Source organism: Pempheris klunzingeri, chromosome 3, assembly GCF_042242105.1.
Source record: "Pempheris klunzingeri isolate RE-2024b chromosome 3, fPemKlu1.hap1, whole genome shotgun sequence".
NCBI classification, from domain to species: Eukaryota; Metazoa; Chordata; class Actinopteri; order Acropomatiformes; family Pempheridae; genus Pempheris; species Pempheris klunzingeri.
Genome location: NC_092014.1, coordinates 5,344,888 through 5,363,865, shown reverse-complemented (window position 1 = coordinate 5,363,865; position 18,978 = coordinate 5,344,888). Strand labels below are relative to the sequence as shown.

Genomic DNA, 18,978 nt, shown 5'->3' with positions numbered 1-18,978 from the left:
GTCATTCCAGCAGAGACAATATACAGGATGCAAACACCACAGTGTTAGCTGCACACAGTGACACATGCAAAAATAAAATACAGAGAAAAGGCTTCAGGAAGGAAGGAACATCTTATAATACACAATCTTTTACTGCAATGAAACGGTTAATGATGAGTTTTAACCACTGCGGAAGTTCCTGAGCAGGTACTGCATTAAGGCACAGACAGGATCTCATTCAAGTTACATGTCGGTGTGTTTACTGTGAGATCTATGAGAACAAGTACAATCTAGACAAAATATGTGCCTTGTAACATGCACATGAGGAGATTTGTGTCTCTTCCACTTTGTGAAGGATAAAAATTATTGAATACTTAAAATCTCAGAGTAAAATCTATAAAAAAAAAATAAAAAATATGTAGCCAGAATCAGGAAATCTAACCAGAGTCATAAACCCAAGAAGATTCTGATTTGTGAACAAAGACATGAAGTGAGGAGGTTTGGGAAGCACTTTCTACAAAAATACTTTAAAATAGGCTTTATTCATGTTAATACATCTTTTAATTGTGCTTTTAGATCAGTAATGAACCACTAATTTGAAGAACTAATGAATTGTCAGGTTGGTTCATCCTGTTGCAACATAATTTGACTGTTCATCAAGCAGTGATCCAATTAAGTGTCTGCAATTACAAATCCATCAGGTCTCCACTGTCATAATTTGTTTATAATTAGCACATCTATGTTGAGAATCAGGGGTGGCAATTCTAAACTAAAATGACAACTAGACGCTGACTGAGCTGGATTGAACGGGTGGTTGGTCCAAACCTCTGAGTGAAAAGCAGCAGCAGTTCAACTGTTGGCCTGAATGCTCTGCAAACCGTCTATGGGGCATCAAAGACCCAAACTTCACTGATAATCATAGCCTGTGACTGATCAATAAAACATTGTTATTAGTTACAACCCTTTACAAGCCCAGTATAAACTGGTACTGCTGCCTCAGACATGAACCCTGGTAACATCAGATTACCAGTGATTCCATACACACACACTCAGTTGCCACTTAATTAGGTACAGCTCGCTAAATCTAACGCCATTTAGTCCTGCAGGAAATCCGACCTTCATGAAAGATATAATGTGCCGTTTGTGTTGAAGCCATTTTCAGGTATTTCTGTTATTTTGTTCACGCCCATTTAGACCAATAAGAGCCTCTCTGTATGTCACAGTACAGTTCAGCACTGAGAACATCTTCCAAAATTGTTGAATCGACACGTCTCTAAAAGAGTTTTAGCAGAAACTGAACATTAAAACCCTCCTGAGGAGGATTTGTTGTATCAGACTGGATTAGCTTTACCCAGGTGTACCTAATAAACTCACACACATCAATCCATCATAAAAATATTACTAAAACCAGACGAATGTCACTCGATGAAGCACGGATTACTGCTTTGCTACACATTCAGTTCTTCCATTTACTGGCGGCACGTTCCAGTCCAGCAGCCTCATTTGTTTGGGGGAACCTGGCAGTTCATTTATGTCTCAACAGGAAATCTCCCCCCATGTTGTTTAAATGGCCCAGTAATGGAGGGTTAGTCCCTTGTGTCTGCTGATGGAGCTCAAATGAGCCGCTTGTTACAAATAAGGAGATGCGTCCTCTGTCGTCGGCCAACTGATGTTAGAGGTCGATCAATTCTTCTTTGCTCCGTGAACAACTCAGCTCTCACAGACACAGACAGAGCAGTGGCAGTCTGCTGGCAGCAGAGGTAAAAGTCAAAGTGACAAATAAAAACAGAATAAACAGTTTCTGAGCCTGATACAACAGCCGTGTGGTTGAAGAGAAGCAGGTCTCACGGCTCGTTTGTGTGTGCATACACAGATGTGTAGAGGTCAATGTCAAGTGAGCTTCTGCGTATCTTGACTGTGTTGAAAGTTTCTTGTTGTTTTCTGAATTAATTCCACTTTTAAGAAGAGGTCGGGGCGTCTTCTGAGCCTTCGTGGATGAGAGGCGTCCCGTTGCTCATCTCCGTCGGCTCGGCAGCGCGAAACTTACAGTTCTACAGACAGAGGTGGAGAGACAGATAAGAATATGAGGCAAGAGTTGAAATGAGGTAAGGAATCAGGAGAGGAGAAGAAAAAAATAAGGAATGGGGATTAGGTGTAGCAGAAAGTAAAAAAGGAGGAGAACAGGAAAGAAGAGAGAACGGGTTAGTCATGTCCAAACTAGCAGAAGGAGTGAAAGGAGCTGAGAGAAAAAGATGTTTATCCCTGAGAGTGTTTCCACACAGTGCGATATTAATTTTCATCACAGAGCTATCTTGCTGTAAAGCAGACAAAGCAGGCAGACATGACCAAACAAATCACAGATGTAAGCAGATTTATGCATTTATTCATAATATTTGTAACAATGTTTTTACAAAAATAGATTCTAAATATGAAAATGCTTGAAACGTCAAAACAATACCACCAGTTAGCCTACACTAACATGAACATAAGTATCAACATTGATTTATCTGATTCTGAAGACAAAGAGTATAGTTTGAATATACTGTTATCCCTCTACTAGCTTCTTGTAACGGTGTTCCCGTTAAGAGTGGTTGGAGTTAATGATTTGATATTAGCAAGAAATGTCTAACTTCCTCTTAATTTCTGAGTCTGTGCGTATTTTACCGTCAACACACAGGGAACAGATGAAGATTTTATCCAAACCATCCCACTCCCGCCTCCTCCTTCCCTCAGGCGTCCTGTCTAATCTTGTGTCACTAACAAAAAGTCCATAAACCTCACATGCATGCACACAAGACCACACACACACACACACACCCATGACAGCACTTCCTGCTAGCAGCAAAAACAGGCTCTGTGTGTGTACGTGTGTGTGTGTGTGTGTGTGTGTGTTTTCAGGAATAACAGAGTGCACATCTCCAACATACACACATGCCAGAGTAACAAGTCAGAGGAAATGTGGCAAGGAGCATGACCCACTCCAACCACAAGCACACATCTGGACTGGTTTAAGACTGTACAACACACACACACACACACACACACGTACACACACACACACACATATCAGCAAACTGCACAGAGAACACAGAAATGTTGTGCTGCCTAAACTATGTACTGATTGCATAAGACAACAGGGTAATTCCACAAAAGAAACCTGTTTATAGTACGGGGCAGCGTGGCCATTAAGGCCTTGCTTTATTTGAGTTTGATGAACGTCACCTCCTTGATGTTTCGCTTGAGTTTGCCTCATGGAAACTTTGACATCTTGCCTGGATGACTGCACATGTGTATGGTATTACATTTGGTCATAATTCTGAGCGGATGACGGGGCACTTTTTGAGCACAACAATATCAAACAGATCTAACAATTGGCAGTAAGAAAATCTTTGCATGATGAAGTATTCTTCTGTGTTCTGGACACGAATATGATGCCATACATATGAGGGTAAAGGACTCAGCCACAAGCAGAGCGTTGAGGTGCGTGTGGCTACAGTCAGACACAAAGAGTTTTCGCACCTAAAATCAATCTGAAGACTCTTTTTTTACTTTCAGTTTCTATGTTCAGCACAGGGAAGTAAAAGGCACAGATGTTTTGTCAGTGTGTTCAACAGTCATTCACATTCAGCGAGACCAATATTTAATGGCAACTGGTCCTTTAAGACTTTCAGTAAAGACACCTTTTTTTAATCAGAAGCAGCCATGTGACACACCTGCTGGTACCAAACTGCCTGAAATGACTGTGGAGGCCTGCACACTGCCCCCTCCCTCAGTCCTCTGCCGGATTTATCGATTAGTTGATGATAAATCTACAACTCAAACATTTTTTTTTTAACTTTTATCTAAATGAGTGATCAAAAATGAAGCAAAAGATTAAATCAACAATAAAAAAAAAATAATAATATACTTTCAATCATTCTATCGCCTCGAGCGTCCAGTTTGAATGTGATCACATTAGAGCATTTCCGGAGGCTCAATGTGTGTCGAGATGTGTTCGAGCACACATTCTTAGAAGAGCGTTAAAGCCGACGGTGAGAGAGGTGCTGTTTTCTGTCTCTTTTTGTTCCTGCGTGATGAACATGAATGTGGGACACTACGCAGTCCTCTCTGTTGTTCAGATACTCTGTCATGAGATTTATTTTGATTGGTTTACAAAAAGGTGCCTGACTGGAAGTGAAAGAAGGAAACGATATGAAGCTGTGAAAGTTCTCTGCTTTTACTTACTCAACAATGTGAGTTCATACTCTGAGCGACGCTGTCAAAAGCTCCAGCTGACTGCAGGCTGAAGCACTGCAACATTTCCATACTTTCTTTTTTTTTTTTACACCCGTCAACACAGTGATACTACATGTAGAGTTAACAGCTGGAGGTTCTCACACCCACAGAGCACCTATATAAGCAGATGCGTGCTTGCTTATAATTGGTTCAAGCAGCGAAGTAAAGACAAGTCAGACAAAAGGTTAACTGTAATGACTTAACAGCTTTGCTACTTGTGAGTATAAAACACAAACCAGTCACTTTCAAACAATAAATCACCAAATTTGCATCTAGGGATGAATCTCTGTCATCACTGCTGCCATCAGTGTACTGATTACTGCAATAACTATCAGGTGTCGTAATTTTCAGAAAGAACAAACTTATTTTTAATTCATTCAAATGTGCAAATTGCAGTAAAAAAAACCAACAATGCTATGAGAGGAGTGAGAGTGAACCAGAAGAGTAAAGTAGCTGGCGGGCAGCTAAACAATGAGCTGAAACTCGCTCCTTTCATATGTCAAATTGCTTTCACAATTTCATTCAACACATTGCACCTGGATGTTTTTAGGTGTGTGTGTTTTTTTTAAATCAGATTTCACACTGTTTTGAGTATTCAACCAAAATTTTTAGATTTTGGGGAGTGAAGAGTAAATCAGAAAATAACGAAATGTATTCAAATGCACCCTTAAGTTGTCGTCGTTTAGTCATCGAGTCATGGTCGTACTGTATGTGGTGTGTGTGTCTCAGTGGTATCAGGGGTTTGTTCCTATGAGTCTTTAGTGCGAGTGGTTGTTTTGATTGCTGTTGTCGCCTCCGTTGCTCTCGGACAGTACCTCGTGCTCCAGGGTGTTAAAGGTGACTCCGGAGTTGCCATGTGCGCTTCTGCCCCGCCGGAACAGGCAGCAAAGGATCTCCCTGAAGGTCCTCCTCATGTCTTTGTCTCTGAAGGAGTAGATGATGGGATTGACGAAGGAGTTGCACTCAGCCAGCACCAGGCAGTACTTCTCATAGCGCAGCACCTTACACTTGTCGCAGCCCAGACCGTCGAGCAGCAGCACCACCAGGCCGGGCGTCCAGCATATCACAAAACAGCCTGTAGGGGGAGGATCGAGAGGACGGAGGGGGGAGGGGAGAGGGAGATCAAGGGTACATAAGGTCATTAGAAGACTTGCAATAACACTGGGAATCGACAAGAAAAGTCACAGATAAAAAATGAGTTACTCAGAGGAAAGAAAATTAACAGACAAAGAATGTGAAAACGTAGAGGGGGGAGCTAAGGGAGAACGGGAATGTACTGTAAATTCCTCTCTGGACAATGTGCACACACTCACACACACACAGATACATAACATGTCAGCATGTGGACTGGGTTTAGTCTGTATGATCAGATTTCATTGTCATAATACTCGATTAGGCGGCTCAGGAATTCATTATGTGCACATATTCACAGCTCGCTCAGCACTCATATATGCAAGTAATATATAAATAAGTACAAGCTGCTGATGCAGATGTGAAAACAATGTGGCAACACACACTCGGTGTTTAATGCATTCCTCAACCCCTGACCATAACCTTAACTGTCATAACTACATGCTTAACCTCAAACCTAAAACTCTTAACCCTCATACAGCAACACCACTCAACAAAAATGTCTTCACAGTCAAGGTCAAAGACTAAAGATGGTGCTCACAAATATAGACAAACCCCACAACACACTCTGTGTTGTCACATGTGCAGGAGAGAAGCTGTTTTTTGTCACAGTAACTGAGCTATGCAGCTCCCTGTCAGGGCATGCTCAGGGTTTTCTTCGCCCTCCTCACATGCCAGAGGTGCTGAATCCCGGCTGCTGAGCGACGGCAGAAAGACTAGCAACATTTTTATTCTATTTTTTTTTTTTTTTTTTTTAAACGTTGAGGAATTTAATCGAAAGTTCAAAATGCGAGCACGGGAGCAGGGGAGGCTGGGAAAGGGAGCAGAGGGCCGAGGGAGCGCAGCCGGTTCAGCAGAAAACGAGAGGGATCGGCGGGAGAAGGAGGGTATGAGTGAATGTGTGGTGGGAGTAAACTCTGGTTTAACAAGTACAGACAAGACAAAAGAGGAGCCTGCATGCCAGCCTGTGTGTGCAGTCATGGGCTTAAGAGGCTGTCGGTGTTTGACATTTTATACTGTGAAGCTTCAGCCAGGCACTTCCCTGGAAACTCCTCCTAAAAACGAGCCATACGTACATAAGGTTGAAAAACTAACTTTCAATCAGCACCTTATAAGCGATGAAGTCCTACTTCATACACACATATACATACATATCATCTGCCAAGCTACGACTGACACTGACACAGGTTACTTCACAGGAGGGATTTCTGTGTTTTGTGTTCGTGCTCGTCTTGCAGGTTTGAAGTGGGTGGGGCTCTGCTGGGGAAAGGTGATTGATTGATAGATAGACAGTGGATTCTCAGCAGTGAGCAATTTGATGGAACCACATCCGCACAGAAACAGATTAGCTGAGATTCTGAGAGGTTCTTCACGAATACAGTCTGTTTTTGATGAATGCTTATTTAATCACAAATATTTACTCTTACAGACAAATACTTCACTTTTTAGTTTTATGAAGGCTAATTCATTCACTTTTTAAATCAACTTCCATCCTATTATTTACAAAGAAGCAGATCATTGAATCTTTTGACCCCAAACTGCTGCAAGAGCCTCTTGAGAGGATCTTGCATGCCAACAAGTATTACTGATAGATACTTAAAAAAATTAAGATTAAAAAAACCCTTAACAGAACAAATCTAAAAATCCTTTTTTATCAATTTATGAATATTTTGATGCCTTGTTTTGCTAAAACAGAAAAATCTAAGCAAACTGGCCTTGAGGTGTTTTTTTTTTCTGATTTGAAGGCGAAGAGTGAACTTTAATGCTTAATAATATAATATACATTTATGGTGTTTGCATGCGTTTTTGGTTATGCATTGTGATATCATCTCTTCTGTTAATCCTTAAAGATGCATCACGCTCAGTTGTTTGTACTCGTAACTTACAGGGTCGAGCTACAGATGATAGTCAAGGCATACCGACATGACTTCAATTAGGTGGGTGAGAATTTCATTACATAGGTTTCAGTACGTTTTTGGTTTATTACCCAGCGCTTGTGTATAACTAGTGTGTGTATGTGTGTGTATGTGTATGTGTATGTGTATGTGTGTGTGTGTGTGTGTGTGTGTGTGTGTGTGTGTGTGTGTGTGTGTGTGTGTGTGTGTGTGTGTGTGTGTGTGTGTGTGTGTGTGTGTGTTCCTCACCCAGGATCAAGGAGACGGTCAGCATCAGGTTGAACACCGTCTCTCTGTGTCTGATCTGGGTGGTGTGCTGCGCCATCTGCTTGCTCTTGTGCCTGACGTAGACGAAGATCCGGGTGTAGACGGCCACCATGATGGAGAAGGTCAACAGGTTGAGAATGCCCCAGAACACCAGGTAGGTGCGGCTGTACAAGGGCGCCATGGTGGAGCAGTTATCCAGGTCGCACAGGCAGTGCCAGCCCATGGTGGGAATCAGGCCCATGAGTATGGCCACCAGCCAGATGCACAGCATGATGATGAAAATACGCCGGGCGCTCATCTTACTGTGCAGCTGCATAGTGATAATGGTTTGGTGGCGCTCCACGGCAACAGCCAGGAGGTTTAGGACCGAAGCCGTCAGGCTGGTGTCGATCAGCCCCTGCCGCACAAACCACTGGCGCGGAGACAGCTTAATGGTCCAGGGACCAGTATGAAACATCAAGTGGAGGTAGGACACACCTGGGAAGAGGAAATACACGGTTTAATACTAAAGACAGTAAACGGCTACAGGATAATGCACACTATTACATATTGTGTTATCTTCAAGGACTAGCTTGAGTTTTAGGATTGTTTTCCTACCAAGACAGGGACAAACCTATAAATGTCAGTTTCATGTCCTCACATTCAATATGAGGGTTTTCAGCACCTGCATATCTAAGAGATCAGCAGGAGTGAAAAGTCCAACAGGTGAGGCAACTGTCTAACTGAACTTATATTTACAGTTTGTACTGACAAGGTCACTCCTTTCACCATTTAAACAATTGGTAAATGGTCTGTGCTTATCTAGCACCCTTCTGGTCTTTTTTTTGACCACCCAAAGCACTTCAACACTACATTCACATATTCTCACACACTGCTGGAAGGTTGCCAACCTTACCACCAGGAGGGAGCTAATCATTCACAGACACTCACACACACTGAAGCAATGCTTCAGGAGCAGTTTGGGGTTCAGTGTCTTGCCCACGGACACTTCAACGTGCAAGCTGAAGGAGCCAGAGATCGGGACGCAGATTTTCCGACTGTTGGATGATTCGCTCGACCTCTGAGCCACAACCGCCGCCCCATGAAGTTTTAAATGTCCCATTCAGTTTCTAATAGCATGCGGCCACAGCTGTAGAAATGTTCCAAGTGGCAATGTTGATATTAGGATATCATATATACTTATGAAAATATTTTAGAAGAACTGTCAGCTCTGGGCCAACTGGTCAGCGGTAATAAACCTTCAGCATTACCAGGTGCATATCCCCACAGAAGCAGGTCCTGACATTTTAATGGCAACGTACACTGGAGGCATATGATGCAAGACAAACACCCACTGCCATTGTTCTCTGCAAGTTTGGCAGCATCCTGACTTGCATCATTGCAGTTTCACAAGTACGAATGTGTCCAGACAACCATCAACTCTCCATAAAAGATAAAAAAAAATTGTTTTCCTAATGCAATTTTGATGGATGACGCTAATGTGTGTGTGTTGCACTTTAGTGATCATATATCTAAGCTACAATAGGGTTAAACTTAAGTGCACTGAGCGACACATAAATATACTCGTTTGCGTTACTGTGGTTAAATTGTCGAAAACTGTCCATCCAAAATACCCTTTTAACATTATCAAAACCAGTTTTTAATGAGAACATAGCTTATGGCAGAGAAGAGAGCAACATTTGTGGTGTGGTTAAAAATGGCCAACAGATGTTAAAATCATTGCGTGGGCATCCAATCACCTTTACAAATAACCATATGAGCAGCCCCATGGCCTGATAAGGAGGCAGCCTGACAGGTTGTAAAACTAAATGAGAGACAACACGGAGATGCACAGTGCAATCAGGAAGTGATCGGGACAGGAAAATGTTTTTCATTGGTAGAATATGTACAAAAAAAAATCTACAGTTTCTACATTATCAGTAAAATCAATTTTAAAATCCTGTGTTGGAGTAAGGAACCAGCAAAATGAAAAATCTGGGTTCCTACTAATTTAATACGATACTTTTTAGACATTTTCAATGCCACACAGAATGCGATTTATCACCTACCGTATTTCAAATTAAGACAAAAATATGAAAGTATGATGGAAAACCAGTGGGGGCTATATGACCTGGACTCAGCACTTCCAGTATTTCCCAACAGTATATAAGGATAATGCGTAATGATATAATTAAGTAAATTAATGATGTCTTGATGGTAAAGTTAATTAAAGTTCTTGCTGAAAATGACAATCCCACTTTTAGCTCAGAGATGTGTAATGTCTCCAGGCAGCCCACAATCATCATCAAATTAAATCGAAGACTTTGATACCTTCCCATTTTTTTTTGAGGGAACTGGATTGAATGCTTTTTAAGACTTTACAAGACCTACAGATACCCTGAAATCATGTATGTTCCAGCGTTGAGCTTCATGACCGAACTGTAGCATAAAACTGAACCCTCTCACTAAAAATATCTGATCTTACACGCAGTGTAAATTAGGCCTGCAGTCGCTGTGTACTCATAATTATGATACTTGTCATTAGAATGATAGTGTAGAAGCATAAAAAGCAAAACAGTCATACCTGAGAAGAGGTCTGCCAAAGCCAGGTTACCCAGCAGGTAGTAGATAGGGTAGTGGAAGCGTCTGTTTTTTAAAATAGCGCCTATGACCAAAAGGTTGGAAAAGATGACAATGAAGCAGACCGTCATGCCCAGGCTGACAACGATATAGTCACGAGTGCGCCAGTCGTCACTGATGTGCTTGCGACTCTTCTCATAGAAAAATCTGACGCTGTGGTTGAAGTAGCATCCATCTGGGTTGTCAGTCACAACCATGTTGAGATATCTGGTGGATGCGGGATCAGAGAAGAGCTGGAGAGGACGGAGAGGAGAGCGGCGTTGCAGACAGGAAGCAGAGGGGAAGGTCTAGGGCGCCATTCAGACTCGCCCTCTCTGGTGGGTTGGAGATCGGCATGCCATCAGCTGGACAGGTGAGGACAGGAGGGATCCAGTTTGGAGTGGGATGGCCTTCGCTGTGCGGCTGAGCGCTGGTCTTCAATCTGTGGAAAAATGACGCATTCATTTGAGACAACAAACACAACCGCTGTGCATGACTTCATTCCAAAATCAATGCTGCTAATGCTGGACAATAAACCCAATTTATTGTACTACCAACATCACGAATCCATTATCAGTTTAAGTAAATACGGTAGATTCATTTAGGTCGCTAGGCGTTTGATAATGTTGGTAACTTTGGCTGCAATAACCAGCCAATCAGCCCACAGCCGAGCTCGGAGGGAGTTAGTTAACCGAGACAAACGGATCATACATGAACCATATGGCTGAACTACATGGTTTAAGTCATCGTCTCAATATTATTAAGGATTAATGGGGGCTTTACAGTGAGTACAGCACGCTACACTACAGTCAAACCACAGAAAATTGATGTGCAACTATTTTGATGATCTTCGTTTCTCACACTCTCTGGCTCCAACTTCTCAAATGTTAGAACGTGCAGCTTTTCATTGTCTCACATTACAGTGCGCTCAACATGTTTGGGTTTTAGCCCAAACCAAACATGTAATGGCTTCATCTCGGGCTCCAAGGGGAGTTTTCAGGGTTTTCTTGTGTATTGCCGATCAATTGGGAAAATAACAGGCAGACGAATTGATCAGAATGATAGTTAGTTGTGGCCTTGAGGTCGATGACTTCACTCAAGTGTTTGACCTTCACTGTGCAGAATGACGAATGTGCAGTTTGACACTGGAAGCTGCTTTCACATTCATCTGCTGAGGAGTGAAGGTTTCTGTCTCCTATCTGATGCAGCTAAAATCATGTTATCATGTCTCAAATTATTATTAAAAGCAGAGTGCGTCTTAAAACATGTCTGGTGGTGGTCTTACATTTATCACTATTTTAGTAAACATGACAACGTATCATGAAATGCACTTTAGGTTAAAAACCCCTCAAACCAAACTTGTATTTAGAGAATATTTTTTTAATTCACAGTCAGAAAAGAAGAAACGATGCATCTATACCAAAATTAAACTGTGTGAACTTTGCAAACCCCACTACAGCATATTATGCATCTCTATACACACACAGATGTTTTTTTAGAATCTGAAAAAAGTAAATTGTTTTCATGCAAACAGCAAAAACGTATTTTACCCACGAAGCTGACCTGTTACAGATTTTTGATCCACATGAACCAAAAATAAAAATAAAAATCACGATTAGCAGCAACAGCGGTTATTGGCATCATCATAGTGCTACCGAGTTGAGTGAGGAACATCTTTACATGCTGACAAGTCTCAACAGGAACACAGGAGGCTTTGCGCCTGTGACAATGTAATCGAAACCAGCAACAGTTCAGACCAGAGCAGAGCTCAGCCTTCACTTCGGGATTCACTTTTAAAGCATGGCCAACAACAACGTGCTTTAATCCTCTATTTATGGTAAACTTGTACAGGCCGCGTGGTGCGCTTTGAGTCAACAGCACTCCCTCACACATTCTCCACCAGCCTGTGGAAAGCGAGCGCAGCACGACGACAGGCACCGGACCGTCGACTCCAAGTTCAACCCTCGCAACAATGGAAACAGCAGAGCAGCTCCCTACAGCAGAGACACACCTCACAATTACAGAATCCTGCTATGTAACTCAATCTCAATCCAAACATGCACAAAACACACACACACACACAGGGAGGGAGCCTCAGTGACCCACTCTCCTACCAAGGGTGTGTGGAGAGAGACGCCAAATCGAAAACAGAAAAATGTGGACAGAGTGAGAGCTTTGGAGGCTTGAGAAGTTAATGATGGATGAGACACAACTGCGAGAAAAGGGCTTGGTTAAAGAACCAAAGTGAAACAGTTGAGGTAAGTGAAAAAAAAATAGATATAGAAAAAAACCTTTGCGGTGAGTGTATGTGCTAGTCTGACTGCGCAGAGAGGAAGTGCGCTTTTTTTTTCCATTTCTCCTGAACGCCCCTGTGCGTGTCAGACGCAAGATGTCAATCAAATGCCAGCACCACAGTTGATCTTCGAGCCCAGACAAAGTCATGCTCACGCAGCCGCTCCACTTCCTGCTCAGATCAGAATTACACTGCTCACTAAAAGTTAGGGATATTCAGCTTTCAGGTGAAATTTCAGGATGAACCTAAAATGCATTCTAACCTTTCCAGGTGAACTTAATGTGACCTTCTCTAAACCTTTGAATGCACATGTCCAACTGTTCAGTGTCTCAGTACTTTTTGCACAAGTTGCTGTTCTCTAACAAGAAGCTTAACAGCAACATTCACAACAGGTTTGATCCATGAATCCACCAATACATTTCCTGCTTCAGTTAGAATTGGTATTTAAACAGTCCTCCTCATCCTGCTGTTCACATTCTGACATCATGAGACCAAGACGACACCTAACAGTTGATCAGCAGCACCTCAACACTGGAGGCTTCAAACAGGAAGTCCTCAGACGGAGGTGTTCACTGAGCTTAGAGGGTCACAGAGTGTCATCAGGAGGTTGGAACAGTGATACAGAGACTGGAAGAGTCACAGAAAGGAGAGGAGTGGACGTCCTTTGGCCACGTCCCAATTTATTGAGGCACCGAAAATTTTTTGTTGTGGTATACCTACCACTGTTGTTAGATTTTCTTTCAATAAATTGTTTAAGATGAAGAAACTACCATTGCATGCTTCTACTTAAATGCCCTACTTTCATGATATAATATCACTGTAGCATTCACTTTTTACATTTTCCATATATTTCACCTGAAAGTCGAATATCTCTAACTTTTTGTGAGTAGTGTAGATCAGATACCTGTGACATCTTTAGTTTTGCCTTTCCAACTGCCTGTACTGTTATCAGTATCTTGTGCTTAAAACAAGGACATAAAATACAAATAACCACGCCATCATTTTTGCACATTTTCATACTGTAAATCTTAAAAAAAAAAACATGCAAGATAATCTCCAGGGAAACACACACAGCATTCACTGTTTTCAATGTCAGCCTGCCCGTCAGTGCCAGGCTGACTGGGGATACACCCGGCTGACCTTGTTTCTCCTGATACCAACCCCACTACCTCAACTAAGGGTGTATTAAGACACAAGCACTGATCTGGTGCCAGTGCTCTCTCTTTTTTAAATTTAAAATCTGTTTACTTTGTTATCTGGAACTCATTGGGATCTCTTTACTGAAGTAAGTGAATCTAATTGCGTATACATTTAGATTTTTTAAAAACTGTATCACAAGTCCTCCATCATCAGAGTTCAATTGTGCACGTTTTTTTAAAACACGAGGCCACAGTCTGCTGTGGCAGCGGAGTCTGCAGCACAGCTGAAACAAGTCGATAAACGATTAGTTTATCAGAGAAAAGCAGCAAATCCTCACATTACTGTAAATTGAATATCTTTTGTTTTGTCTGATCAACAGTTCAAAATCCAGACATTTGGAGACGTCCCCTCGAGTTCTGGGAAACTGGGATGTGCATTTTACAGAAATAATCGTCAGTTGTAGCCCTAGTCTGCATCCCACCATGACTCAATGAAGTCACAGCTTGAAACACTGAATTTATGGAGTTATGGTTTAAATAAAAAATACCAATTTTAGACTGCATTGTGCGGTTGCTTGTCTTAGTGAGCATTTAACATTTGAACACTTTGGCTTCTTTTGCTAAGTGACAGTGCCATGGGCCGCGTAGGGCCGCGTTTGTTAGTTCATCTATAGTCAAAAAAACCCACATGTTTTTTTTTCTGTCACATTGACACCACCGACTCTACAAAAGTAGCATTTCAGTGCAGAGTGTGCAGCCGAGACTAAAACGCAGCCTTCGAGCAACAGCAGCACCTGTGCACTTTGCAATCAGACTGACAATGAAAGCAGCTGCAAAGCGGTGCGGGGAATTTCAATCTGTGCAATCTCTGTACCAAAGGTCACAAAACTACAGAGCTCTGCTCTATCTCAGAGCATGCAGAGCTCAAGACTCAAGACCATTTTTTATGATACGTATATATATCATATGATTAATATGCTGCTGGACAGACGCAACGGAGGACAAGCTTCAGCATAGTGTGAGTGACTTTTGAGAGGCTGATCACACTGTTTGAGACGTACTTTTCATAGCAGGTGAGGCACAATAATAACATGGCTGAACTATTCTAACACAGACACGCACGAAACCAGACACAGATTATAAGGCTACAGGTTTGGGACACACACAGCTGCAGTCACAGGAAGTGGAACCAGCACAATCAAATTAGCAGCATGGGATCTCCATAGAAACTGCGCTCTCATCCCGCCCGTTTACCGCCGCAGCAGACAGCTGTTTTCAGCACCAAACAGCAGACAGATAAAGTTAGTGATTAGTTAATGAAAACAGTGGAGCCAATTGTCATAGGGACCGGTTGCGACCAAAACAGAGTGCAAAACACCTTAATATTGTAACAATAAGGTTTGACTCCACACATGACAAAAGAATAGTTGAACAGCTCTGGATACACATTTGTTTGCTTTCTAGCAGGGAGTTAGATGGAAAAAAGATTGATACCACACCATGTCTGTACAGAAATATGAAGCTAAAGGCCAGGAGCCCATTGGTTTAGCTTAGCATAAAGACTGAAAAAGGGCAGGGGAGCCTCGCCTGGCTCTATTCAAAGGAAACAAAATTTGCCTACCAACACTGTGCACTAATGACGTGGCTCTGAATCCAGGAAGTTACTGGTTGCAGCCTGGAAATAGCCCAACACACAAACTCAAATAAAATGACAAATCGACACAGTTACACACAGTTTTTCTAGTCTTTGTGCTTAAACTTATCTTACAGACTCAAGTGTGGAATCAAAACTGTCTCCATATTATAGCGTTTCCAGCATCGCTCATTCAAACTCTGAAGACATCCCTAAACTTGGCCTCATTGTGTTTGAGCTGGACACCAAGTCCACTGTGGGGCGTCCACTGTGTGCGACTCCGCGGGACTGCGTTTGCATGACTGTGTGTTCTCGTGCATCCTACTGTGTCTTGTGTTTGTGTGTGAACGAACTGGGCTGAATCAGTAAACACCAGTTTGAATGCAAAACCGGTCATTACCAGAGCAGCCACACCCGAGCCTCTTCTTCTCCCCGTCTCTCTGGCCTTCCCTCTGAATCTAGAGCAATTTGAGCCGGCACTTCTTTGCCACAGGAAGCATTTACACCTCACACACCTCTGATTAAAACCTATACTGTGGCGATATCGGCTGCAGCATCTGAGAGACAGTTTGTCACCTCCAATTCCAGTTAAAAATAAACATTTCTGCTCATCTCCTCTGCAGCACTCTCTCTGGGTGCACTTGTTTGAATTAACTACCTCTGCTCCAGCTGTGAAGCTTGGACACGCAACTGGTGGGACTGACCCGGAGTCATCTGCGTAATGATTACCTTCAACCATGCGGTCAGTCTCCAGACTTCTTTACACTTTCAACAGGAGACACGAGTGCACCAAAAGCCGCAAAGCAAGCTATAGTTTCCCTGAGAAGAATAAACACACAGAATATGGTAGGTCTTCTTCCTATGCATCGCCCCACAGTGATATAAAACAGTGAAGCTGTCAGTTTTTACATTTGAACGGCTGAAACCGAGATTACAGTCGAGATGTAAAGGTGCTGCTGAAACCAGGCAGTAATCGAACGTATGTCTCACTGACAAACAAGATCATATCATATGAAATTCTTTGGTCACAAATGAAGTGATGAGTGTTTCTACAGTAATCTCTGAGTAGCTTTGCCAGTAGGAAGTCCTTTGAGTAAACTATATTGCCGTGACGATTATTTGGATTACCAACAGGTTTCACCAACGTAATGACTCCTCTTTAACTCAGCTGTAAATCAACTGTCCCACATCATCCACATGCATAAAAAAGAGAAAATTAAAATGAAGAACTTTGGTCACTGGTCCATCGTTTCAGTCATTTATTCAGTTCCAGCCTCTCGAATGTTGATATTAATGTTTTACTTTGTTTTAAATTATTGGAAATTGAATATCTTTGGGTTTTAGACCATTTGTTGGACAAAATAAGTAAAAGATAAAGGGACACATACAGGTGTATACTGCTTATGGTCTCTGGCGCAAAAAAAAAAAGCATCTTTACCAAAAAATGAAAAAATAAAATCTCCTTGTGCTCAGAGAACTTGTCTTTGAGGCTGTAGGTAGAGGTGAGTAGATTGCAAATGAGTGGCAATAAAATACTTAAGATTTAATATTTTACTGAAACAATATGTTTCCTATATGTCACTATGAGGAATATGAAGATTTTTAACCACAAAACAATTCTATCATTCAACAACAACATCTAAAATTGGACACATTTTGATTTAAATTAGAAGCTATCTGGTCAAAGAATAAGCCGATGGATGCTTAAATGGATGCTACAAACAAATTTCAGTCTGTGCCAAAAGCAAATGGAGGTTTGAAGCTTAGATCTAGTGGTGGTGCTGTTTGGGGCTTCATCATACGACAGAATTAAGAGATGCAGGGATGAAACAATCAGTCGAACCGATTAGTCGGTCATGATCACTAACTGCTGTCATAATGTACAAACCCAGCTGGTTTCAGATATCCAAATGAGAGGTTTTGTGAGAATTCTCTGTTTCGTGGCAGTAAAATAAATATCTTTGCATTTCAAACTGCTGGTCTGACAGATATTTTTCTATTTTGGACATTTCATAGGCTAAACAATTGAGGTGTGTGGGGGGGGGGTTAACAGCTTAATGATCATCAACTGCAGTTCTTAAGTTATCTTTCTTGTATTTCTGATCCCCGGTGACTGTAAATGTGTGTGTGGAAACAACCCCACCACTATTTACAGCCTCAAACGCTGCCGGAGTTGAGTCAACACTGTGACACTGAGTCAACAAAACCTGAACTGTACAACCTTTACAATGGCAGGATTTATTGCCAGGCTGTTGTCATAGATTGCATTACATTGTACATGAAACAAAAAAAAAAAAAAAAAAATAGAAATACCTGCAGTGTAAGATGTGAACTATAAAAGCTCACCATGTTATTTGTCATTTTCCACTTTCTTAGGGCCTCCTATAGTATATGTGCTGTGGTTACACCCAGCCAGAGTCAAAGGGGAAGAGGCAAAAAAAAATGAAACCTTATAGTCTGTGTGTCACATGTTGCATGGAAGACAGATAACAGCCTTTGAAGGGGATCATTTCTGAGAAAGGGCTCGGTCAGGCTGACGGTGTTGACCATGTTCAGGCTCTAATGAGCTCCAGACTCCCCCAACACCGCTTTGAGACAGTGCAGATGCCTCCGCACGCTGATGGGAACACAGACCCCCCCACCACCCCTCCCAGCAGACAAACAACAAAGAAAACACACACACAAAAAAAAACACCCAAACTCTGTGTCTTAACTTCAAACTCACAGAAGAGCCACTTTACACAATAAGAAAAAGAAACCATGTAGAGGAGACACCAGTGTGAACTCACCTTTCTCCTCCTTCGGGCGGGGGAACAATGTGCTGGCGTACCTGCGCACTTCCAACACCCTCCGCGCACCAGGTGGGAAAATCCGAGCAACTGTGTTCTCTGTTGCTGTTGCTGCTGCTGTTCAGTGCTTCAATCGAGGATCCAGTCGAGCCTCTTCTTTCACTCCTACAAACTTGCTGGGCAGCCTTCGTTACCTGCGGCGGGACTCGCACCTTATGCTTCCGACGCTTCCGGTAGTTTGCGCGGTCTCTACCTGTGCGCACTGATCCGCGCACTGAGTCTCAGGAGGAGCACAAAGGGTGCGGCACGGTCCTCCTCCTCCTCCTCCTCCGCTCGCTGCAGCTGCCTCTCTCTCTCCCTCTCTCTCTCTCTCTCTCTCTCTCTCCCTTTCTCTCCCTCTCTCTCTCACAAAGGAGCGGGCCAGATCTCTTCAGTTTGCTGCTTCTGCCAACCTGAGCGCTGCGTATCCGCCCCCCAGCTGCCCCCCTGTTGGCTGACGAGGAGGCGGAGCAGCCAATGAGAGAGGAGCAGGGGAGTGAGTGGCAGTGTGAGCAGAGACGTGAGGAGGGTTTCTAAGGGTTTGTCAGTGTGGCTGGAGGTGAATTATTGATGCCCAAGGTGAACTGGAGGTTAGGACCATGTTCCCCTGTATGTTGTGATGTGGGAGTGCTGGAAAATAGGGCCAACTCCACATGAAGGTGACCTTTTTACACCTTCATTGAGACTTTGAACCTGAGAGAAACCAGCATTTATGGAGGAGCTATAAGGACGTGGAATGTGGAAAGTCAACATTAAAATGACTCTTACACCGAATGCATTAATAATTAGAATCCAAAAATATAATGTGCATTATTCTGAAATAGGTACTTTTAATTTTACTGAAGTATATTTTGATGATAACACTTTTACTGAAGTAAAATGTGGTTAAAATGAATAAAGTATGGGATATGTGATTGCCTGCTTTGACTCCAGCTGTGGA

The 18,978-nt window shown here is 42.4% G+C and overlaps 1 protein-coding gene across 1 annotated transcript; it reads right to left on the bottom strand.

The window, feature by feature from the left end:
* Positions 1 to 1,395: 1,395 nt before the first annotated feature.
* On the bottom strand, positions 1,396 to 18,247 carry lpar2b (lysophosphatidic acid receptor 2b). The gene is made up of 5 exons (XM_070827678.1): positions 18,000 to 18,247; positions 10,111 to 10,587; positions 7,530 to 8,024; positions 5,070 to 5,329; positions 1,396 to 2,030 (listed from the first exon to the last, which is right to left on the bottom strand). The coding sequence occupies exons 2-5, from the start codon at positions 10,361 to 10,363 to the stop codon at positions 1,938 to 1,940; spliced, it is 1,101 nt and encodes a 366-aa protein (XP_070683779.1). The 5' UTR covers positions 10,364 to 10,587; positions 18,000 to 18,247; the 3' UTR covers positions 1,396 to 1,937.
* Between the last annotated feature and the right edge of the window lie 731 nt (positions 18,248 to 18,978).